The following is a 27289-nucleotide window of genomic DNA, read 5'->3' on the forward strand; positions in this document are numbered from 1 at the left end:
GTAAAGGAAAATCGATATTTATGTAGTATGTGAAAACATATCGTTCAACTCGTTAATAACAATAAAACGCGACAAGTTAAGGCAAGGTACGATACAAATTTATTCTGTGAAATATGTTCGTTATTATAGCATAACTCACTTCCAAAAGAAGATGAAATGCATTGAATACAAAGAATTATTGTTATATTTCATCCTTTTCTTTCTTGAGCAGTTTTTTAACAAAAGCATCACTAACCACAAATTATGCAATATTTTTAACTTTAATGGAATTTTAGATGCATAAATTAGGTACAAATTTGATACTTTTTGATCATCCTTTTGTCTCATTTTTAACTCTTTAAAAAACTACGTTTTTATGTAAATTCGGCTTATGTAAATTCTGTTGTAAAATTTATAAAGTTAATTCTCGTTTTTTCTCGCTACCGACTACAAATTTTATATAATTATTTTTAAATGTTTATTAATTTGTTTTCAATAGCCTTAAAATCTCTTAATTGAAATTCACAGAATAGAGTCAGTTTAGAACTTAAGATAAATTCAAATAATAAAATAAATTTTTCTTTGATAAAAATTCATCTAGAAAAGTATAAATACTCGTACTTTGAAAATTAATTCAATATTCGTATACTTGTTTGATGCTTGCAATTAATCTAATTTATTATGACCTATATTTCACTGCAGAAAATGTGGATGGTATGTTTGATGATGTGAATAATTTGTTCATTATCAATAGTCATCCGTATTGCCATCATTGCTATGAATTTATATCCGACAACATGTACGACAAAAAAGAATAACGGGCAATGCAGACAGGCATCTCCCTTGCGAAAAGTCAAATTTATCTAAATATGTTTAATAAACGAAATTCATTTCTTTATATGTCTTTAAATTATTTTAACTTATAAATAATAAGCAAATCATTCCGAATGTTCATAGTAAAATACAATACACGGAGTAGCTATAATACTACGTACACACGGAGACTTATAAAATAAAATTAATCATTTTAAACCCTTGTCCTCCTTGTTTATCATAAATTCCCTTACGAAATAATTATGTGCTTATTTGTTTCTTTAATACTTAATAACATCAAGGATTGTATTGCTTATATTAATTTGAGTTGTCATTATTGCCTTTTTTATGTATTATTTTATTAATATGTGTAAATATGTATACATAAGACAAATTAACATCCTGTAATTTTTTCGATTTGGCTAATTGGATATGGCATTAACATATCGATAAGAATATTGATACATTGTTCTGCTCTAAGTTTATCTGCTATAATTTACTATTATCTGTTCGTAAATTCTTTATATATTATATTTTATTGTTAAAAAAATATTTAAACCTGTTGTTCAAAAACTAGGAAAACATTGCTTTGTTTTATTAAAATCGGATAATTTTTATCTACTACTTTTTATTTATAAGTAAAATTTCCTATGCTTTCTAATTTTCGCGGAAAATAAAACAGATTTCAAACAAGTAAACCTGAATTGATCACAGCGAACAAAAAAGGTTTTATACTAACCAATTGAAAGTGTATCAACTGTCGGTAAGTTACCTTTACTTGTTGCACGTACTTATCATACGTCGCTTTCTCCGTGACAAAAGAAAACTACTATACCGATACACGGTATAGTAATTGGTCAATCGAATAAATTTTTTCAATACTCAGAAGCAGGAAAGATTAAAAGCTCTTGCGAATCCAAGTTTCTCACGACATCATTGTCACACGTGTTATACACATGACTACGGGCTATTGCATTTGGAAGCCATATGAAGTAGAGATACAAAAAGGCAGATGGGATGTACTTGTCATTTTTATTTTAACCTGTGTAAATGAGAAAAAATTTAGATTCTTAACATAAGGTAAGCACACTTAAACCTCTATAATATACATATAGTTTTATAGTTTCATATTTATATGTCTACATTATAGAAATTTTTATTTTACTATCATACTATTGCATTGCCGCCAAATTATTTTGTGTATGTTTTATAATTTTTCCACACTTCATTTACAAGATTCATTAGTATCAATCGCTCAACTATTCCTGTCAGTTTCCAACACGTTGCAAACGTGAAAAAGGGTAGACTTCCTTATTTTTCACAAACCTGTGTCAACAATTTCTAGCCAGAAAAGATACCCAGTTCTTCTTGCCTCGTCATTATATATGTCGAAGATGAAAGGACATCGGAGCCTCCCTATTACACTACGATGCCAAAAATTTGTCAACCTTTATCTTCGTAAACTCACGTTAATCTCCCATCAAAGTTTTAGTTTCGTTGTTAAACAAAGAAATAGTCTTGTCGTTGGGTTTCATTAGATAATCGCGGTTCAAAACGCCCCAATGAACGAGTTCCATGATCATTTTCGTTCGCGCGGAGTCTCCAGTTGGAACGGTTTAACACGTGACTAGCAAGATCCTCCCCTAGGAATCGACAGACCGAAAATTTTATAGGCACTAGAAGGACTAGAAAGGCCGGCAGACAATCCTGATTGAAATTCAAGCAGCGCGTGACCAAACGATTCGTCCTAAAGCTTTTTGCTACTCGCACCGTGGATGATGACGTTCATTTATCTTCGAGTCATTCGTGGCAGACAGATTGAGATTCCGGCTGCACGTGGATACTGACCAGACAAGTAAGCAAGCGCACCGTTCCAAACCGATTCTGCATACGAACAGATTTTTCAACCACAATAGCGTCTTAACTACTTGGGCCCCTTGCCAAAGCCTTTGGTCGTGTGTTTCTTCTCTTTCTACCGGATAAGATATACATTTGATTCTTTCAGCTAAACAACGGCAGAATGGATCTCTGATTAAACAAGGTAAACTAAATGGATTGAAATCGAGGTACATGATTGGTCTTTCGATGAAAATCATGAAAGTGTGCTTACCATTATTAGTCATTATTTACTTTTATTAATTCCTTTCGATTATTTCTCGATGCATACGATTAAATGACGACCGTTCAATAAAATTTTCTATTTAATTCAATTGAAATTTTTAATTTGATAAAGTTTTATAAAATTGAAAGCTACGAGTATTATTTTAACATTAATTTATAAATGTGTAAAGTATAATAATATAATAAATGAATTTAATTAAATATAGAAAGTTCTAGATCTACCTCGTAAATAAAATAGTTAATTACATAAATTCGTATTATTTCATAGAGATTATAAATATACATTTAGAACTTAAATGTTATTCATTATCTTATTGCTACGTGTTTTAAATGAATTTAATTCATGTGTAATATTTAATAAATTTAAGATTTTTATACTGAAAATGTATCAAATATATAGACTGGAAACTCCCCTAATTATATTGGTTGTTATCATTAGCTGTTATTCTCGTTATTAGTATCGTATTGTTTTCAATTTTTTGACTTCAATATTAAGAATATTTTCTTTCATACTTTTATTATTTAGAAAAATATTAACCTCTAGAAGAGATCACATAAAATAAAAGGAATATATATCTCCCTACAGAAGTTTCATTATTTAAACAATACAACATGAGTCCAATGAGAAATCGCCAGACAGTTGCTAATTTAAGAAATAATGTTTATTAAAATAAACCTTATTATGTATTTAATTTTCTACCAAAACCAGTGAAAATGACTGGTCTTTAAAAAATACGTAATAATAGAATATTTTTATATTTATTGATTTATTACCTTTTTACAGAAAGAATTCCATGTTATGTAGTACATTCTTGGTATTATTAATCCATCTGGGACCATGACCCCTAAACGAGAGCTGACATATTTAGAAAATTGTACAAGCAGTCATTTTGACTGGTGTGGTATTTCTAGTATTAACGCGTGTCACTTTCAATTTGTTTTGTAAAACAAAAAGTTTTATTACGTACATTTATTTACATCCTAGATGTACTAAATGCCCAATAAATTGTGCAGCAGCATCAGGAAGAAAATGTATGATACTAACTGTCAGGACGAATGGGAAAAATACTTTCAAAGTTAGAAAACGATAAAAGGATCGTGAAAGTGGCAAAAATATACAACGTTGAGGGCATTTTCATGGTATTTGACAAATTATTTCCGGTATTAGAGAAGAACACGATTAACACGTAAATAAAATGCTGTTCAAGTTGGCATCATAAAATTTGTGTAATTTGTTTCATAACAAAAGATATGGGACTGATAATGAATTAAACAAATATATTACGTTACCTTACTTTTTCCTAGTACGTGTTTGCTACTATGCCATTATTTTTTTTTTTTTTGTTGTAGATAAATATTTCTCTATCAGGAAATACCCTTATGCGAACGACGATGCTGCTATGCTAATCCGTAGACTGGGATTTCCACTAGAGTGCTTATACTAACTACGCCTAGTATTATATTTGGATCATGAGTGGAAACGTTAGATATTCATATCGTGGATAACTTAATCCAATTGTGGTTATACGATGTATCAATTAATTAGAATTTATGCATTGATATTGATAGTAACATGTATCGGAGTGAAATAATTTGTGTCTGATTAAGCTATTCGTCTCTTACAAGCATTAGAAAACTAGTAGCTATATTTCTAAAGAAAGTATCCCATTACGGTACATAAATATATGTATTTTTTAAAGCTAAACAGTAATTTGAAATAGTTTTCATACGATGTAATTTAGTTATAGACTATGGATATAAGGAGTTGTAATAATTTTATTCTATATTGTCATTGCAAAATACTATAATATAAGGAAATAAATTTTGAAATTAAAAAGTTAATTCCTAGTAATATAGGATAATGTAATTTTTAAGTTGTAGATCACAGACAAAAAGCGAAGATTTTTTCAAGCTTCATTAAATTTATAACAGTTTTCATTTCACTTGATTATTTTACTCTCTACTAATTATTAGTTACTGTTATAATAATGTACAATTAAAATGATAATTATATGTCTGACGGATATTTTATTAATACCTATCTTGTTGTTGAAAGTGGATATAAATAGCCTTGCTCCACTTGAAATCCGATCAGATCATAAAATTTAATCATTTGATATAATGAGCAGTTCGATTATATTTTTGTCTTTACAATTCTCATTGTGGGAATTTTTAATTACGATGAAAATCATATATGTGAAAGGCAAAGCAACTTGTTACACGAAAAGTAGATTATATAATCCTTGAATTTCAACTAGTTATATATCGACAGCAATAAAAGTACCTAAGTCCCTTAACGAACTTTAAGAAAGTCGAAGTTGAACAAAATAAAATATTTCAATGTATCTGGTAGGACGATTACAGATTATAATGATTATTAGCGAAAGATATTAGCCTTCGTAAACTTCTTAATGGAGCATTTTAATCCAGCCAATCTTTCTAGAACCAAAGCTTCTGGAAAGCATGGATTCGACTCAGCAGAATGGAACATGAATAAGCATCTTAATGTGTCTCTTACCTGAGAGAAGTACGGTGGCAAAACGCATCGTTGATCATCAAGACGCGAACACTGCACTCTTTCCAGCAATTCGAATAAATCTTGCGTAGTACCCTACAGAAACAGAAAACCATAACGTTGACACGGCTAGTTCGAACGAGTTTCCATCGCAAAATCAGTCGCGACATTTTGGAATTTTTGGTAGAAATTGTTAAATCTACAGTAAGCAGAAGAAGTGTTCATACAGTAGTTAATTTCAACGGAACGAATTTTGTAAAACTACTCATATTTGGGACATTTTAACTAATAAGAAATGTGTACATATTGTTAAGAATTTGGAAAATGGACTTCATTAAAAAAAAATATTATTTCTCGTTTATTTCGAGCACAGCCTTACCTTTATCTTTTCCTGGTTGGCACCTTGAATATCTTGTCTTTCATCTTCGACAGCGGTACGCCGGGATTCAGCCTCACAATACACCGATTGTTCAAGCTGTTGTCTCCTAGAAAAAAAAGATTAAACGTTTATATAGAGATTTCGTATATTAAATTGTAATGTTATACTATTATTTATTATTGCATATTATTATATACTAATGATATACAATATCAAATACTACAAATGTGATTCGCAAAGCGTAACATCGATATTCTTGTTATTTTAAATTATTTTAAATTTCCACTGTGTGTTATACTGCATTAAGATTCAAATTAAGCTTTCTGTAGAAAATATCTCTTTGGACGAAAGTGCTTAAAAACTTCAAAGAGAGAATCTTTCTTCTCAAAGATTATTAATCTACAGCCGCAAGTAACAATTAACGTACAGAGTATTAGAAAATACGAATTTAACGAAATAACAGATGACGAATCTTTATTAAATCTTGTTAGGATTTTATATAAATTATCAACATCGTATTTTACTTCTATATGTATCCTTTCGTGTTACACTCCGGTTTACAAACTGCTCTAATCGAGTTCCGTTCTATTTTTGATACCATCCATCACTCTTTATCGTATCGAACGGTTAAGACACTAGGCTATTTAGAAGTGAAATATCAAGAAGCAGATGGGCCAGAACATGGAGTTGTTAATGGCTACTCTCGACGTTCCCGAAAAAGTCGTGAAGATCACCTAATTCGAGCCTCTCCTACGAAGATTCTCCGAAACAACCGCGCATCTGGTAACAGCTGCTGATTTTTAAGCCATCGCTTTATGTCTCACTATCGAATCTTTCTGTCCGTTTAATTTGTTCTCACATTCTTCTAATTGCAATTACCAGGAAAAAAATAACGTTGATCGACTCGTATCGGCGAAGAAAAGAATTGATTTTTTAAAAAATGCAAAGAAATATTTCTGAACGTAACAACGCACCACTTTGTCGATGAAATTTGGCAGCAAAAAGAACGATGCTCATAAAACGCTATATTTGATGTAGTTCGTAATTAGCGAAAACTAATTTCAAATTACGATGCTAAGCGTATATTAGGAAAAAATTGTTTGGTTAAAAATAAACCCAAACTTTCACTTTCTTTTTTTTTACACTTTGTAATTTGTTTATGTTGTATGAACACATAATATTATAAATACATGATCACCGATAACCTTTAAGCACTATGCTTAATGAGTAAAGGGCAGTCATTTGATTCTACTAAAATTTTATATCATAATATTGCCAAGCACGGCTGATTGGTTGGCTTTTATTAGTTACATTTTTACGCATCCTGAGCATCTAAGTAAAAAACAGATTTTAGCTGCCTCTGTTTCAAATTATTTTAAAATTTTGTTTAAAATAATCGATACTTTGAAAATATCTAATATAAGCATTTTGTGAAATTTAGAATGCGCAAACGTTGGATTTGTCTTATCATAATCGATCATTTCATATTTGTCATTATTTGTTTGCCAAGTATTTGTGTTTAAATTCAATTATTACAATTTTAGAAAATTTATAAATATATGAAGCAAATTTAATGTATATTTAATATATATTATAAATTTTATATTTATATATCTTATATACATATACGTATATTTTATATAAAATGATACATTGTATACATATATATATATATATATATATAATATATAAAACAAAATAACAACTTACGAGTAATGGTATTTAGTTTGAAAATAATAATATATACATGGAATCATACACTCATGTATCTATATTTTTTAAATTTTTATTGACCGTTGTTCTGTATTTAATTTAATTAGTATATATACTAAAACTAAGCGCTATCTTTGTCACAATTATTATTTTTAAAAATTAAGACAAATATGAAAAAGTATAATCTTTTTCTCGTAAATAAATAATTATAGTGGGCTATTTCGAATAAAAGAGGTTTACGTGTTTGTCAAGCAATAACGAAAAATATGAAAATTTATCGTAAAGAAACGAAGAGTTTCTGGTTATAAACTATTAACGAAGAACTTGTAACTCCTGAGGAAATTTTCAACATTGCTTCGTGCTAAACAAATTAATTTCCATTAAATTCATTGTAATCTGCAATAAATTTCAAATAACCTTGCACCGCAGCGTTAATCTACTCAAGTATATAGAAGTATAATTACGTTGTAGACGAGAGAGAAAATTTACTTCCATTTACAAATAAATTCCATTGCAAAGTAGAAAAGTGCATTTCTTGCTATTGAATTCCTTCTAATATAATAATTTATTCTCTTGATGTTAGAAATGTTGTTTTAGAAATTTCTTTAGAAAACATTAATATTTTCTACGATTTGTCACTATTTTCTCTTATCTCTACTTTCCTGTGTTACTAGACACAAATGCACGCATCTATTTACAATAGGTCGCGAACAACCAATTTAAGTGTGAATTCAAGCTGATATATTATGCAAATTCAACATCGTCGGCGTCGACCTCGCTTTCAACCAATTCTGCCTTCGAAAAATTCGATAGTACAGCTCAAACGTACAAAAGCAAGAACGTTCGAATCTCTTGTTGTAAACCCTGCGAAGTATTGATTCGGAGGTTCCAATCTTTTCGACAATCTAGTTTAGCTGTGAAAAATGGAAAAGTTACAGAATCGCTTAAAGGTAACTGGGTTATGTTACGTTGAACAGGATACATATATTTTACGTGGTTCAAGTATAATATTACCAATAAGAGAATTTGCAATCATTTTATCCTTTAACAAATATATTTATAAACATATATTTATCCCGTACCCTTAAATATAGCTACATATATAGTAGAATATTGTAGAATGATAAAATTGGGTTTTGAAAATGTACAATATATAGTGACGATATTGGTATCTGTAATTGTCAAGAGCTACTTGAATATCTAAGAAAGCGTTAATCTTTAAGACGTTTAATTTCTAAGCTACATATAAGTAAGTTAAAAAAGATTTTTCTTAACTAACAAAAAGGTTATTATGATTATTTTAGCAGTGATATTTACAACTAATGGACATACATATCAATGTATAGTTGCTAACTGTTTTATTAATCCCAAATTAGTGTTACAAGAACTGACTTCCTTTTATTTTTATAAATTTTTATTGAGAAAGATTTCGGAGATAACAGACTCTTTAGCTGATTTCACAATTTCATTCTTCTTTTATATCCTTCCAGATTTTTTTAATTCTTGCGAAATTAATACACAGAAATGGATGACTCAATGATCGTAAAATTCGACTGGTAATGTAATTTAAATGTATTATCTACTAATTCCATGACAAAGATAGTACGTGGTATTGATTTATTATTGCACAAGTTATTAATTTATTATTATATGTTGTATACTTTGGTAAAATTCAGATGTTGTTACTGCAAATCGATCGAAATACTTGGATACGAGCGGTAGCATTTAAGTAGTATTCCTTAATTTAAGTTAAACAATGAAATGAAATATCAGAGGCTTCGTAAATTTACTCGGGCAGAGAATTTAACTGTTTGGGATGCAAAAATCTCGTATTGCACTCGGCGACCGTAATATGGAAACTACCGTTAAAATTGTATTTAAGCGAGAAAGGAAATCAGAGCTCGATGCGAGACGAATAATGTAATTTTCGCGTTGTAGTTGAAATTCTGGGGAAGAAAGGCATATTTATTTCACAAAGCTGTAATGCGCTCGACGATGCTAAACTCGATTAGGAGAAACGAAGCGCTGGTGTTCGTTCCAATCTCGGTTTCACAGTTTTAGCAGAGAATTGTTCCATTTTGATGAATAAATTAAAATACCAAACCAGACTGGCTTTATAACTTTAAACAAAACAACCTAAACACACTTTACTTCTTTCTCGATTTTTGAATTGCAACAAATATTTTATCGTTCTGATATTATTCTACAGGAACAAACTGAAAGGATTGCGACAATAGGAAAATAGTCCTACTTTATACATATATCGTATATTAAATATCTTATCTTGTAAATAAAATATGATCATTCGCTTAATTATATGTATATCTCATCTTGTGAAGAAAGATAATAAAGATCAAGATCTTTCATTTGGTGTAAAAGGAGCACGCTTCGAGCGATAATTGAGACTTGGTAGCAAAAGAATAATTATAAAACCGTTTTCAGATATAAATTACAAATTATAAATTATTAAATTATAAATCGATTATATAATTGAACAAAGCGATATGTGGTTTTGTAATAAATGAATTAGAAGGTACAGATAACTTGAGATAGTGTAATTTAGGCAACATGGGATGTAATTTGTTGCGACAATTATATAATGCATTTTAAAGGTGACTTTACTCTTTAAATTTTTTATTTCATTACTAAATTTCCTTCGCGACTTAGTGCGTGTAGAGCTGGAGAAAACTGATATTTTTCCTATTTTTTTGTTTGATATTATAATACTTCTATATAAACTACAAACTTTAGTTCTATTACTGGTAAGAATTGATATTGATTTTTTAAATTTCTTTTATAAACTTAAAAATAAACCGATTACGTATAATTACCGGTAAGAAAAATATTCTTTTCTTAGGTTGGGCCTAATTGAGACAGACGTTATTGTGTGATTAAGCCGTTGATGGAATCAACCACTTGCGAATAATTTTTTATTCGTCGCTTGTCACCATACATTCTCAATGAATAACCAAGTTTAAACTAGCTCTCGTTTTTATTTTCTACCATAGGATGAGCCCCAAAAATGTTGTCTCTACGACGTCGTTTTCTTCGACGTAATAATAGAAGCAAACAACAACCTTTTCTCTTCGAAATTCATTATGTTCTTAGGCTTGTAGTGTGGTTGTTTGTCGTCGGTACGGTCTTCAAGCGACCAATAAAAAATGGTTTGTGAGTGGTTGATTCCACCGACAGCCCAACCACATAATAACTACAAGCAACCACCGTTTTGTGGTTGTGACGTGTTCTAAAGTGGTTCGCCTGAGTTAGATCTTAGACCTATACCCACATACCACTCGACTATCAGTCGAGTGAGGTGCAATCGTGCGGTGGAAACCAGGCTGCGTTAATTCAACTTGAGTCGCATTCATGCTCACGATTCGGTTTTCTGAGTAATAAAATAATGTCTACCTGAAGGAAATGTACTTTCGCTTCTAATTGTGTGGTGAGAGAATTATGCAAATTCGTTGAATAGTTTCTGAGATTATCTCCAACATACATACATACCTTTTCTCTTTATAATATTAATGATATCATATATAATATATTAATATTTCTAAATACACACACACAAAATACAATTACAATCATTTTGAGCGTTATTACTAGATCAACTTAAAATTGACTTGCAAGAACAATTTAACTGCCAATAGACATTTATCATTTTCTTCCAAATTGTTTTTTCATCTCGTTCAATTTTAACTTCGCCTGCTTTATGCTTTGTTATAAAATGTATACATTACCCAAACGTCTGTAATAATTATCGGGCATTATAGGATAACATCAGCAGTTGCAACGTAAGCGCAAGCATCATAATACTAACAGAACTTTCACGGTCGAAAGTGTTAACTGCAGTACTCTTAACTGTTCGAATGCTCCAAATTGCTCGAGCAGATGTGCGTTCCGATTTGAAGTGTCCGCGGCCAAAGGCCAAGATATTTCCGGCAATATGCTCTAACATACGGTGCCTTCGATGTAACTCTAACCTTGCTTTGTGACACTTTAGATGACTGTCCTCGAAATCGACCGAGTGGGAGCGGTACCCTTCCATTGATGGAAGAGTCGATCAACTGACTGATCTTGAAAATTTGTTTAAAGAGAACTTTAATATTCAATATTATTGTTGTAGAACAATAACTGAAAAAATTGTACAGTATCACATCCGATTGTCGTATGAAGTAAAATAAAATAACATAAATAAATCGGTTAAACTCACGAAACTTACACATTCGTGTAAGTCTATCTACAGTCAAATCATTGTGAAGTAAATACATTCTTTGAAGCTCCTATAATGTCACATGGATTGAAAGCTACATATTGTATCTATATCTATGATTTATAAGTATTATTTTATACGTTTATTACTGTACAATTTTGTCTTATTACTATATCATTGCTGTTGAGCAATCTGTTTATCTCTTTAAAATCAAGTCTTCCATTTGTAACACGTATAATTGCCAAATAACCCTCTTTAGCATCATGTGATTTGAAAATCACCTACGTACGTTACATGCCTATGTACGTTTATACTTTGTTATTCCGCTTCGTCGCTATATTATTGCTATTAAGCATTCTGTTTATAACGATTATTAGTTTCCGTTAATCATAAACGGAAACAACAGAAATAATGCTAATAACTCTAACAAAATAGACGTAATAAATAAAAGTCACATTAAACTCACGTATTCACACCTACTTTCTAAGACCGAATGTCTCATTTGCAACGTGTATAATTGCCAAATAGATCTCTATAATCTACAGCATGACATGATTTGAAAATTACATACTTATGTGTATCTATTATACCTTTTAAGTATTAGTTTGTACGTTTATTACCTACTCTACACTATTTCCTTTTATTACTATATCGTTACATCGCAATTACGCAATGTAGATGTAAGAGTTACTAGTTTCTATTCCTTGCCTCAGAATGAAAATGTAATCAACCGTAATAGTAGCTGCCTAGAAGCGCGGAAAAATTCGATTACAGAGTTTAAATTGCTCAAAGTAGATGTACTAATTATATACTTCGTTGTGTACCTGTTCTACTTTCCAAATTAATAAAACTTCCAATGAAAATTTCAGAGTTCATAAGCAATTATTAAGAGTATTCTCTATCTTAAGAGATTTAATATTTTATATACTTATAGCTTGAGTTCCTCTAACTCGTGATGCTTTTAAGTGAAAATTTTCAATCTTTATTCATTTTAATAGAGCTACACTATCGTATTAAATAAAGATAGATTAACATACTTTATTAAAAATTGTTTACATACGCGTATTAAAAAATATTCTATAGGAAAATTTAAGTTCTCATACAACCGTGTTAATGGATAAAAACATTTAAAGATCACGGGAAATACGCGGGATAAGTTCATTTTTATGGACTTTTCTGATTTTAATATCACTCCATAATTCAAAAGAAAAATGGCATATTGAATCCAAGAAAGGAGAAATTTTTAAATAGTTACAGGCTCACGAAATTTTTCAAGAGATCAGCGTATTTCTCATATTACGGCAAACAATATTTCTGAGATATAATAAATAAACAAAAATAAGCAGTATCTTGTTTGTTTTGTAATTGTCGCTTTTTTTCAATTACTTGAAAATCTCCAATAAGAAAGAAACGTATATCATCTTCTTTATTATCATCTAGTCTTTATTTGTTTTGATCCTAATACTCATCAAAATGAAAAAGATAGAAAAAGGTCTACAATTAATTGGTTTTTGAAATTAATCAAATAAAATATACGACGTATAATACGATTTCGTGTGACACCTCGATGCAAAGGAAATCGTAACTGTTATGGGCCAAATAAATGACGCGATCTTATCGTTAGCAGCGGCTGTTCGTCACCTCGTGGCGAGCAAAAGACATGGGGGAAAAATAACAACGACGAGTCGCTGGATTTCTGCAACTCATCCAGTTGATCATCCATTCGATCGCGATTGACCGAGTCGTATTCTGCGAGAATCGTGGATCGAGGATCTCTCGCGGCGCATCTTGCCGGTATTTCGTAACACCATCGCAAGAGATAAAGAAAGAGCTGTCCTTTCAATCGCAGAGAAAGGAAGACTGTGTGACGTGACAGTAATTTAAATAACCTAACTCTAAAGAAGCACCGTATCGACGTATCCCGTGATTGCTTCTTATTTTTCTGTCATTTTGATTACGATATAAAACGACCGGGTCAAATAAGACCCTGGCAATTCTGTCTTATTATTTTACGTTCTATTGCCTGCATTCTGTTTGTGTTTCGTTGCGATTACATTGTATTCGTCTGTAATGCGTCGTTATTAAAAAAAAATCGGAACATATTTCTTTGAGATTTGATCGTCTGTTTACTAACAGATGCAGTTTAAATTTAAATTAAATTAAAACAAATATATGATTGCGATTATTAAGCCGCGGATATCTAAGTAAATCCAAATTTTTGCGAATATAACTAAAAAGAAGACCTAAACAGAGATTTGTTTTATTCGCTAAATATTATAATGATTACTATACTCTGGACATTTGACGTATTTCTGTATTATTAGGCGTATTAAATGCATAAACATCCATAGTATAATGACGATTTAAAACTTCTAATTAAGAAATGTACCTAACGTATTGAAATAAATTTTTATTACAGATTTTGTTTCATTTTTACAAGATAATTGTTTCTTCTTTTTTTTGCAACGTTAGTGTTAATTTTTAAGCAAAATCCATTATGTTCCTGCTCAATTATAATTTGCTATTTTTCGTTCCTTTTCTCGATTCATCAAAATCACTTTTACTGTGACGATCATTTCTAGAAAGAGAATGAACCAGAATTACTACACTCAATGCTAAGCTCTTTTTAGAAGAGCTTACACAATCGCGAGCAAAAGCTCGTAAAACTGTCCATTCGACCAATCGATGAAACATTAAGTCCTATCTGAAGTATAAATTTACATGTTATTAAATCCGTTCGATTCATGCCACTCATCAGCTTTCATAATAAATCCATCACCTTGATCAACGATATTTGGATCATGGGCGAATCTGGATTATCTTCAACGCATCCCTGGGCAAGATGAAAGGACGATTCGTTCCTGTCGAAACGCTATGAAAAGCGTTCGAAAATTCCACGTGCAACCAGCATGAAATCGCGAAATCTCGTTCAATAAGGAAACGTACACAGTTGTTGCCGAGATTTTCACGCAGGATTTAGAGATTCAATAACAACGCGTGCACGTAGCCGACGATTGAACGTTGCGAAAGAAGGTCGAACGAGCGAGAAAGCGGACAGCCAGGCCGGTCTGCCTCGACAAGGCAAATCGGCGAGCTTCTAAAACGAACTGCAATCATTCTGCGACTGGCATTTATCGTCGTATCTGTCGATAATCGCGCATTCCGCCTCGTCGAGTGCCATAAAGGAGCAGTGGCATAGCTCGAGTCGCGGGGTGTCCTACCATAGCTGGCTCTCGCCACTCGAAATCGGCACAGACTAAGAAAAAACTACGGGAAAAGTAAATGTCCCGGTAGTTATTTCACCGTGATAGGAATAGCTTTCCGTTTTCTTTGCAACGTTTAAAGTGTTTCGGATAGCTCGAGCTTTTCCCCTTCTCGCTCATCTTACTCCTTTGAAACAAGTTTTCATGTATAAATTGCTTTGAAACGAAACGGTATTGTCACCGATTATTCCAGTCTTTTTAGTGTGCACTGAACACAGACTGAGACCAAGCTTATGTTATTATGTCATTTCACAAATTCTGTCGCCTTTCCATTAATAATTTTTAATGAGGTATTGATCGAAGTCTGTTGAAATCATGTTGTTTTGCAATTGTATGCTCTTTCTTAACTAGTATTTATTTTTTAGCAGATGTAAATAGGTAAAATTGGTAGAGGAAAGAATGAGAACCGAAAGTCGAAATCGAAATTATTTGCAATAACACTGTATCCTTTATCAATTTCGTAAAAGGACGGAGCAGCGGTGGAAATCGAAAATGTTGATTCAATTTATCCGCAAACGTATAAGAACACACTGAAGATGGTATCCGAAGTTTCAGAAAGGAAATTTTTAGTACAATATTTTGAGCAAATTCTGAATTACGAAGATTTTATAAGTTAGAGATCAAAAGTTAGATTTTAAATGGAAAAGGATAAGGGAAAATGCATCGGTAACTGAACTGGATTCTTTCTTCTAATCTCATGTTAAACTTTGATTAAAACTTATTAAGTGATCTAACGTAAAGAACGAATAACACGAATATCACAAATCCGAGTAAATTTCAGTATCTAAATTTCTTTCGATAGATTTGAAATATTACTTGATGCAGTAACGTTTCAATGATTATGTGTACATACTTGCAGTGAATTGTTAGATTTATAACTGGTTGAATAGGATTGAAAAATTTCGAATCTTATATATAGATATCTACCTTAAAAAAAAGTGGACATCTTTAAACAGACTCGAGATAACTTAACGATTTGTAAGTACTTCGAGAAATGTAAAAAATAAACAGATAAGTACTTTTACTAAGCTTCTTATAAGCACTTCATCCATTTTATTTTATACAAATATGTAAATAGTACAGACTACGGTACTCTTGTGACAATTTACTGATAACAACATTGAATTCGAACGAAATCAAATTGTAAGTGCATAACACTTACGATATGTAGTTTCTTGTCTTCCAGAGCACTAGTTTCATGAAATTAGATTTTTTCAAATATCATAGTAAAATACTCTTTCCATTTGCCAAAATAGATTCGTATAATTCGAGTACTTTCTAATAATAATAAGTACAAAAAATGAAACATTGATTCTCGTGAGTAGAGATCGAATCGTATGAAGCAAAACATTTATATTAGAAGAGATTTGAACTTGTAAGTTCATATTGAAATTGACCTCATCCCTAGTAAGGAGTTATTTCACATTGGTAATTGGTCGTTATGACAAGAAAACGAAAGGAAAATTACTTTGCTTATTCTGTTATTTAAAAATAACAAAGAGAAGAGTATTTATTCCTGATAGTATAATTAGCGCATATTCTACATAAACGAGTTTAAGATAATAAATACTTAATTGTGTGGCAGCAGACCAGTATGATAGCGACCTTAAGCTGTGTTATTTAAATTATGAAGGACATGGTATCGCTGGTTAACTTTTGCTGCAACGTGGTTACGAAAGGATCGAACCTAATTTGTAAAAGGTATAAAAAACGTTCGATGTTTGCAACACGAATGCAGCCCGTAGATATACTGTTAAAATGATCATTTAGCGATGTTGATATCTTTTTATAGGTATTAATTACGAGTTAAACGACTAGTCAATCATCACAAGCTTATCAGAGATAATGTAATTGCAGCTTTCACAAATTATCTTCGTATTTTTTGAATAGTACAAGTTTCATATACTTGACACTTTGAATGGTTTCATAGTTAATTTTCATGTTGTTTTTAGAAAAAGCATTCAGTTATTATATACTAAACTTCGAATCCCTTCTATTTATATAAATAGAAAGATAGCACGCTTTACATTTTACTCCATTGTAATATGTAATTTTAATACCTTATTTAATTCTCAACTATTTAGTATCACCGGGTCATAAATAATTACAATAGTCAACATTAGAATATTTAATTCTTTTCGTAACTATTCTTTGTGAATAAAACACGCGTATAAAAAGTAGCCGATTTTAATCTATAAATGCGAATTATTAGTAAATTATCTGCTGTACGAAAAAAAAATTCAGACAGAAGTTGAATGATTTTAAGAGTGACATAATTTGGCGTAATTAGTTTTTCTGTAGCTAAACGCCTATCTAGCTGAACGAGCTCATATGAAGGTGACATATATATGTTCTTAAATGGAATCATATAATTTTCAATGTACTAGCCGATCAGTCTTGACATTTTCTATAAAAATTATTAACCTATTCATGTCGAAGAAGTATTTAGCTTAGCAGGTACTTTAATCTTTTTGAAATTAATGATTATTTATGTAACAATATTTAGAATACCTCCAAAAGTGTCACTCTGCTTATTAGCACGAATCAACAAATACTTAAAACATAAATCGAAACAAAATAAAAAGCATTATACGAGTAGAAAGCAAGGAATCTCTAACGTACTGTACTCTTTCTTGTTCAAGGATATAAATGTTTGATTGTTGAAAAAGAATTTTTCAAAAAGTGGTCCCTGAGAAATGATATTTTCATTCTTCTATTAATAACAATTTCTCAAATATCTTTAATATGCAACGATAAAAACTAGAAAATACGAAGAACGTAGATCAAACTTTTAGAGGGTACATTTAATGCTAAAAATTTTCTATTGTTTACGAAAGCAAAACGGCACACATATTTCAGCTTTACTATGTAACTTTAGAACCTATCGTCACATTTGAGGGAATTGATACAAAATTATGCGTTTCGTCAAAGCAAGCGGTAATGGCCACAAACTGTCGGAAGCGATTATTTGCCTTTAAAAAAGCATAGTCGCCCTTGATATTGCATTAACTAAATCTTCCAGTTTACAATGTCAGATAAACACAGACTCGAGCCTAGAACAAGATCGAGCGCAAAAGAAAAGCTATAACGCGTATCCTCTGTCGTAACACGGATAATGTGTACGCTATCTCGGAGTAAAAATGTACTCGATAATGAAAAATACTTGCTTCTCGATTCTTGTAAACGCGAAGCTTCCTATATTTAACTAAAAAAGAAGAGGAGAAGGGGTAAATGAAAAGAGAAAGAAAGGAAGAAACGTGAAACGAAAGCAAAGAACAAAAAGACGAAAACATCAGGGAGAACGCGATGATGACTTAATTTCTGGAATTATCCCGATCATAACGGACGAATGATACGCATCGACGCATAATGCTTGCATCCTATCGATGTAGAAGAGGGCTGTCGGCAATTAGTTTGGAATTACGGTGTACCACTTATGCGAGACGGATGAGCGGCAATGAGCGCGTTTTCGATGTACCTCGTCCAACTCATTGCCAGCGACATCGATCAAAACGAACAGCAAGTAATAACAGTCGTTAGATGGATACTAAAACTAATCAAAGCGCGACATGGGATACAGTTACACTACCTATCCAATCGATTTAGCACAGATCGATCGGCCCAGATCGCCGTCGCTACAACCGACTCGGTCGTTCATATGCTTTGTGTACACACTGACTATCGAGAATTTCTGCTTTCAGCATCTGGGAGGAGACTAGTAGCGGTCCATTCGGAAGAATTTCATATTCAGCACCGTTCTGCCACTGCTGTTACTGCATGATACTCAGCTCGTATCGCTGGCAACGGAATATAGAGGTAGCGGATAAAGTACAATCGCCGACCTAAATAGCTATGATTTTTGTAAATTTGACAGTTGCTTCGTGCTCGGGAACTTGGAGTCGGCTGATTACGGCGATGAATTTCTTCGTAACATACAGCAACCATACGAACCACACGGACGTAAAGAGAGAGTTACATAAAGGTTTCATATCTGTTGTTTACTCTCCAGCTAATACTCGGTACTTTCACTGCATGCAGGAAATGCTTCATTGAAGTACAAGTACTGTAAATCTGGTCGTCTATTTGAAAAAAGTGACATTTACTTTTTATTGTTAATCTCAATTCATTTCTTGAATAGAAGGATGTATCGAAATGATGTTAATATATGTAGCTGGACATAAAAATGTATTGTCTGAAATTATAAATCGTTACTTTTGTAAGGAAATCTATTTTCTTTGTGTAGCAGATGAAAAGAAAAATCTTTCGACATAATACAATTCGTATTACGATCGGTAATATTCGGTAGCTTTTTTCTTGTCCTTTATATATGATAATCCATTCAAATAAAGACGCCCTAAAGTTTCCCTATTAGGCTGTTTTTAGAAAGAAACTTCATTAATAGCGCATATGTAAGTAATTAATTTTTCGAACAAACCTGTACCTTTTCAAATTCATAAATAAATCATACGAATATGTATTTCTTTCTAAATCAAGATATTGTGACAAACTTTCCATTTTTCCCAAAAGTAATATAAACTTATTCCTAATACTAATGCAAGATCTTTTCGTTGTATTTATAATTGATACAAGATTCGTTAATTTAACATTAATAGTAAATTTTATAATAAACAGAAAAAATTAAAACTCCAAATATTTTTTGAAAACGAGAAACCCATTTACAATTTGCAGAGAATGTAACTTACCAATTTTTAATTTGTTGTAGAATTCGTTTAAAAAATGGATTTAACAAATTATAATACATAAAATATTTAGCAACAGCATTAAATATATGCATTAAAATTATAAGTAGCAGATTTTAATCAAATATATTGCTTTAAGGATACAATTATGTGAAACCATAGGTATTAAAAAGAAGATAGATTATAGTAATTATACTTTTTAAATGACTAGTTATTTACAACTTAGTTAGCTCTCCTTAATTCCGACTACTATGCTATTATTATACCTTTACACATTTCCACTTGAAATATATTATTTGTCACTGTAATTTCACGTAAGAGTAGATTCTCATTCCAATTTAATGCTCGTTAATTTTATAAGTGATATACTGAAGACGACAGTATTACATGATCGTTTAAAGATAAACCCTATTCAAGCCTATTTATTTAATTACGAAATAAGATGTTAGAAGAAGTAAATCACATTTCATTTAGAAAAATTGTCTTTATGTGATATTACCTCCATATTGTCTATCTTCTCATTTATTAAACTAGACAAGAAATGTAAATATAGAGACTACAAATTATTTTAATTAGCATACTTGTCAAATAGAAATCTAAAAGACTTTATAAATGAGAATTAATCTTCATTCACGTGAAAAGTTGCATTTGAGAAAAACTCAAAATAAGATTTTTGCTATTTTTTTTCCGAATTCACCAACCATAATATAATGTATGTTTCGTACAACCTTACAATTATTTCACTAATTACACATTAGAAAGCGGAAAATTCTTGTGTAAATAAGACATTCGTCTGAAACAATAGCAATCTAGTAACGAGTAAACTCGTCTTAACAGATAAAATAATCTAATTGTCTTCTTTTATATCTTACAGTGGTTTTGTTTGTAATTATGAGTTATTTTATATATTGAAATAACAAGAAAAATTGATACACTTTGTTTCAAAGAAGATAATTCGTTAATTCGAACATGATTCGGAATTCCAAGTAGCTTGGTCGTTATGGTCCTTCCTATCGATAATCACGCATTCCTTTTCGTCGGCTACCGTAAAAGATCGGCGTGCTTGAGTGTCACGGTATGTATTTCGTGCACGTTATCGTCTTACGTGGTTGTAAATTGAATTATACTACACTAAATACTGAATCTTATCTCGAGTGCATTCTCACCTCAGTTTTAACGAGTTTTACTCTGCGTTTCCGATACACACTCACGCGTGAAATTTGAAATTCTCTCGTTTTTTACGTTGTATTTCTCCTTACTTCGATTTACAAGTATATTGTAAACTTATAATGTAAGTCATTTAAAGAATTTTATTACACCTTGTTCGACTAATATTATAATCAACCGTAAATTATTCTCGTATGTTTTCTATGACTATAATTATGTAATGTATCTCGTCTTCAAAATTTTTACGTTTTTATAATAAACGCAAAAGTACTTTTATAAAAATTATATTTATTATGTAATGCTAGGTAACATTACTAGGTATCACAATCGTAATTTCGATATTATCAATCTTTATATTCGGTAGTGCTTGACTTTAATCAGTACTACTTTCAAAATATGTTAAACGGCAATAAATAAATCCTTTGAACTCAATTTATTAGAAATTTCTTAGAAAACTTTCCACAAGACATCATTTCTCGTTTTCTAAACAGGGCAACCATAAAGATAAGTTTTTCCTAAAACAAGCATTATGTAAGAATCTTGAATGCGATAATAAAATATAGTCTTCCCATTAAACGTATTTATTCGAAACAAAATACTTAGAATTCTAATTGTATTAAATGTTTAAAACATGTTTAAAGCTAATATTTATAGTATTCTACAAATCCAATGAATCAATTTTATCAAAATAATATGCAAACTTCTGTTTGAATAATCTAATACAAATAACTGAAATGGTATTTTTTTTTCTTGTTGTAGCATGCAGAGTTAAAGCTTGTTAAATAAAAAATTGATTAAAACGATTCTTTCCAAACCACGTTAATACAATATTTCACTTGCAATATTTTTAGTCAATTTACGTTATTGGATTCTTTTCTTTAATACTGCGATTAGAAAAGGTAACTGCAAGAATTTGTTTAATATTTTTGTTGCTTGATATTTCTTGTTCTACCTAAATCTTACAATTATATACAATTATGTTGTATACGTATATATGTTGTATATGTATATATACGTACAATTATATACAATTATTAATAGTATACAATTTTATGAAGTTTACGTTCACGCGACTTTTACGCATTACATATTTTCTTGCTTTGTCTTTAATGAATGAAATGTATCTTATCTTAAAAGTCAAACCATTTCAGCATGAACGTTTGAATTCTAAAAACGTGCTACGTATTTTGTCAATCTATCGTAAAACGTGTCCATACCGTGTGACTGGCAAAACTAGCAAGCTGTTCTTCAACGAAGCAACTCGCATTTGGAAGTTGGAAATAGTTCTAGCTTCGTTCGAGGTAGTAAAAGAAAGAAGGGTAGCACATAGGAGACACGAGGAAACTATGGAACGACGTTCGTTCTCATAGGAATCAGGTTTCTACGGGAGCTGCACGTGCGGTCGCTTGGTGAAATAAAAGGACGGGTCCAATTAAACGAGTTAATTTAATAAGCGCTCGTGACGAGGCGTACGAGAGAATAGGCGCGGTTAGGCCGCTAGGACAACGAACAAAAAGACCATTTACGCACGCCAGGTTGAACTTCCTAATAGATTTCTTATTTTCGAACACATCGTGGCGACAATTGCAGTAACACTAAACGCCGCTTCTCATTTTACAGATCATTTCATGAATTTATGCCATGATTGGTTCATATACTTCACGATATGTTTTATTATCTTTACCTCCACGTAATGCAAAACAACTAGTATTAAAGGTAATCGGAAATGAGAAGAAGATTTAATGCGACAACCGCAGAAGAAATCGATAATGGATCAAAAAAGAAAAAGATCTCTTACAATAATGAACAAAACTCAGCCTATATACCTGTCAAGTTCTTTCTATTTGATGGAAATTTCAAGTTAAGTATTTTTCACGATATTATACTATTCAATTGCTTGTACTTTATTAGCAATTAATATTTACTATTAAACATTTAATTTTGGAGAATATTTTAAAATTATTTGTTTTTAGCTTCCGAAAATGTTCCAAGTTTGATTGCATGTTGTTTGTTGATTTCTTTACAATTATAATTATCAATAATATCACTTGAAAAGTCGTCCATTTTATCTACAACTGTTTCTTATATTTTTAGTAATGTGATATTAGTTTGGTGCATTTTGAAAATCGTATTATCCCCACAAATATCCATATTTTCATCGTCACTTATTGTCCCAGATAACTAATACACAAATTATTCTGTAATATCACTAATCTCTTTGGCTCATTCTACATATAAATATATTTAGAACATTAAATTCTAATAACTATTGTCGATCAATAAAAAGAAAATACAAGATACCTATCTCGTTACCCATCCATTATAAATTAAGAGGAGCAGGATTATATTTCTTCGTAGTACTTATCTTTCTCATATATTTACAACTCCCTAAAGTTTGTTTTCGTATATAACAATGTTATAACTTGTTAAATACCTGCTTGTTTACATGGTAATTCTAAGTCTTACTCAGTGTATGCAAGCATCTAATTGAAAATTATTACTGTCCATGTACGCAGAGTACATTGAAAACATTGTATTTCAAGTACTTGTACATACATGACATTAATAAATTACGGAATAATATTCCAAATGCACGGCCCTAAACGACAGAATAAATGCTAAGAATTGTTGAAAAAGAATCTAAAAATCACATAACTAAGAAATATATTATTTGGAGTAATGGAAAACCTGTGGTTGGAACATTTAAATAAGAATTTATTGATTAATTGATAAATTCTATGAGGCAAATGAGAAGGTTAAAATATGTATATATCCAATGTTGAGTCAAATATGAGTATAATATACAATAATTGATATGATCGGTCTTAGGGCGAAGTGATATATGTCGAAGTGATATTGTCGAATTGCGTAACTATTTTATCTTACGAAAGTTATCACACCGGCCGTTTAGATCTAGTGGACTGAACAAGTTTATTAGTTTCGGGGAAAGTTCTTTTGGGTTAACGTGACCTCTGCTATTGAACAAGGTACGCAAACGCTCTGATCCGCCTTAGTTTCTGACTGCGCGGACCTTTCAGCTCTCGATTGAAAACCGACCAATTCGAACGCGGTGGTCTCGCGCATATTTCACGTACTCGAAATACAATCGCGTTTCTCGTTTTTCTCATAAAACACTCGTATTGAAAAATAACTATCGTGCATGAAATGCTTAATGCTACTGGTTTTCTTTGTACATTTATTTTCCCTTATCCTCTTGATCCTACATTTTTATGATATAGTATTGTCTTAGTATAATGAAATTATTACAGTAGCATTGTTATTTATATTATCAAATATCGAAAAACCTATTATAAATACTATAAACAATTTTGTAAATAACAATAAATAATTATGTGTACCATTTTTAATTAAATACTGTATCAATATCTTAATATTTTACTATATGTGGAGAAAATATGTGAATATAAAATATCTTTTTTAAGTCATATTATCTATATTTTTAAATATAACTTATGCCAAAAATTAGTTTTGAAGAGATTTAGAACATTTATTTGTGTATCTTTACTAAGGATTAGACACATAAAATTCAGCTGAGTAATAGACACGGAGGAGACATTTTAAGTTAGTCCGTGACAGGCGTAATATTAGAAAAATACAAAAAAAATACGTAAAATTAGAAAAATAATGCTACAATTATCAAATTTTTACGAACAAAATCACCGCCAGCGAAGGTAATTTTGAAATTATATTCAAAAACAACAAGACTTTGTTTGTATTGAAATTAAAACTGTGTTAACTAGTGCTCCAAGTTTATACGTACAGAAACTAATGAAATTTTACAGGAATGTGAAACAACTACAGCAGCATACGTAATCTAACGTAATGTAATATGTATCTAACCCCTAATAAATTCTTAATTAAATTCCGGATGAAGCTTAAAATTAAATTCTGTTGCATGATAGGAATCTTAAAGTAGAGATATGAATATTTAAAATCTAAAATAAGAATTAAACGTAAATATGTATAAAGTAATGGAAACTAAAGTAACAATACGTTGGAATAGATTATTGAATGTATGGAGCTATTCTAAGTACATAACTTTAACGCTGTAATTTTATTTTCGACATTAATGCTAATTTTCCTTTAAATACTTATTTTTCTGGTAATTTGCAACTCACTTTACTTAATCCCTCGCTAAACAACATAATTAGCTTGCCATTTACTACAGCTCGTTATCGTAATTATTAACAACACTTTTACACGCATATATATGAAATATGAAAGCGTAACATAATTTCTGTAACATTCTTCACTTTTTCCCAAGCTAAATACCAAGCATCACTGAAACAAAACTAATAAAAAATAAACACATATCTATTCCATTGTCAGTTAAACAAAAGGTTAAATAAAATTTAGACCCTCATCTCGTGTAAATTCCAATCTACTCAGGCTGGTTGTCAGTGCTAATTTTCTTATTTAAAATCATCAATAGTCGTATTAGTGACCCCTCTATTTCAAGACTGATAAATTGCAACCGTAATTTGTAAGTAACGTCATGATGTTCCTCACCGTCCATACCGGAGTTCGCAAACAGGTTCGCAAATAGTGCAAGCTACGAATCCTCTATTCGTGAAACTGTTCGCGAACAGTATGCGAACTGGACCCAAGCGTTTAATTACATATTTCGACATATCCTATGATGTCCTTGGTTTGTTCGAAAGCTATTCGTAGTCAGTTCGCTTTCAGGGCGAACTTTCCGCGTACACTTAACGAACACAAGAGAAAAATACATTTGGGTATCCTGGTTACAATATGTCTACAATAGAGTAAAAGAATTTACTATATTTTTTAATATATTAAAGTGGATATTGTAATTGGTAAAAACATTTACTTTATCCATTTAATTACTTCAAAACATTAAAAAGCACAATCAATTCTTTTACACTATTATAAACAGGTATATTCAATAATAATAATATCTTGTACACCACGGTACCGAAAATTAATGTGTATCACTATATATTTTTGGCTATTTATTGAAACCAGTTATGAAATGATCGTACAGGATAAGGATTTTGGGGTAGGTATAACGTCTCCTTTGTTGATTTCATATTATCGATGACAATTACTTTATATAGATAAAGGTTTTAGACTTTTGTGCGCCGTTCTTGATGCTTTAATGACAAATTATAAACCAGAGAGGCCCTGAAGCATTTCTCCAACGTACGATGCACAGTATTCTCGAATTCCGCTTTTCATGTCAAATAGCCAATGTCATTGCCAAAAGTCAATTTTTCAAATTTAATATTTTCTAAGAAGCTGCAACAGAGTGTACAATAATGGTGCCCGTTTAGTTAATAATGCATAGGTCCGAAAGATCATAACCGAAAAATATAATTATTTTATATTTTTTATTATATCACTACGAAGTGGCCTTCTATTGTAGTTGGATTCATGAGATTCGTAAGAAATGACCTGACTTTGTCGTATTTTATTTCACTTCGCCTATTCTGCTTCACTCGCACTGTCGAGGTACTTCTCGCCCCGAGTGTACGCACGGCGTTTGAAAATCTAAGGAGGTACTTGGACAGGTCCTTAGAGATACATACCTCTGTTTGTATACCTTGGTGTTCGGTAACTATTCGTCATCTTGAACAAGCATGTTCGCGAGAAATCGACTAGCGGCTGTAACAACATATTTGCGAACTGCTCGCAAACATGTCTTCTAACGTGACCCCCATTTTAATCACCTCGTACACTTATCAATTCAGAACTAATCTCATACGCATATTCTACTACTACTAAAATTTGTTCAACTAACAACTTATTATCCTACTTTTACTCAACTCACTTTTATTGGTCTTTATACAAATTATAGCCAATTATATACAAGCTCTCCAACTATTTAAATAGTTTTATGTTATTAATAATTAATATTAACGATATATTGTTCACTATAGTAATGTAAAATATCTAAGATTAACATGATAGAAATTCCTAGAAATCCAAAAAAATAAGTGTACTTTTAGAAGCAAGAATTCAATAATTTTAAATTTGCAAGATTTTCGTACTGTCAATATATTGCACGATATTACTATGTTTATCTTCTGTATTTCATTACTGAGTTCATAATAAGTTATAAATAATGATATTATTTGCAAAACAAATAAATTTATGATTACTCATTTGATATTAGAATGTACGCGTATGCGTAGTGCATAAATTCCAGTTCCAATTATCAAGGAAACCGTAACGATAAGAAAGTGTATCAGCAAAAGTACCATAAAAATCCAAACACAAATATAGCCAGTCTTCCGTCACAATCATGTCAGTAATTATAGAAATAATTTGAACTATACAGGGTGTTTGCAATATATTGAACTGGCATTTTTATCGAAAATAGCAAGTTTGTGAAAAGAAAGTGGCGGAGGGAAAAGTGTAATGTCTTTTATGGGGAACATGATA

The 27289-nt window shown here is 31.0% G+C and overlaps 1 protein-coding gene across 3 annotated transcripts in view; it reads right to left on the reverse strand.

Moving 5' to 3' along the window:
- LOC138179966 (rap1 GTPase-activating protein 1) overlaps positions 1-27289 on the reverse strand; it is a 250070-nt gene that overhangs the window by 86552 nt on the left and 136229 nt on the right. For all 3 annotated transcript variants that reach the window (XM_069113264.1, XM_069113267.1, XM_069113266.1), the window contains 2 exons: positions 5808-5913; positions 5432-5524 (listed from right to left, as the gene is read on the reverse strand). In XM_069113264.1, the coding sequence (XP_068969365.1) occupies positions 5432-5524; positions 5808-5913 (199 nt within the window). The remainder of the gene's footprint in view (positions 1-5431; positions 5525-5807; positions 5914-27289) is intronic.

This window comes from Bombus flavifrons, chromosome 5 (assembly GCF_040668555.2).
Source record: "Bombus flavifrons isolate JBK064 chromosome 5, iyBomFlav1_principal, whole genome shotgun sequence".
NCBI lineage: Eukaryota > Metazoa > Arthropoda > Insecta > Hymenoptera > Apidae > Bombus > Bombus flavifrons.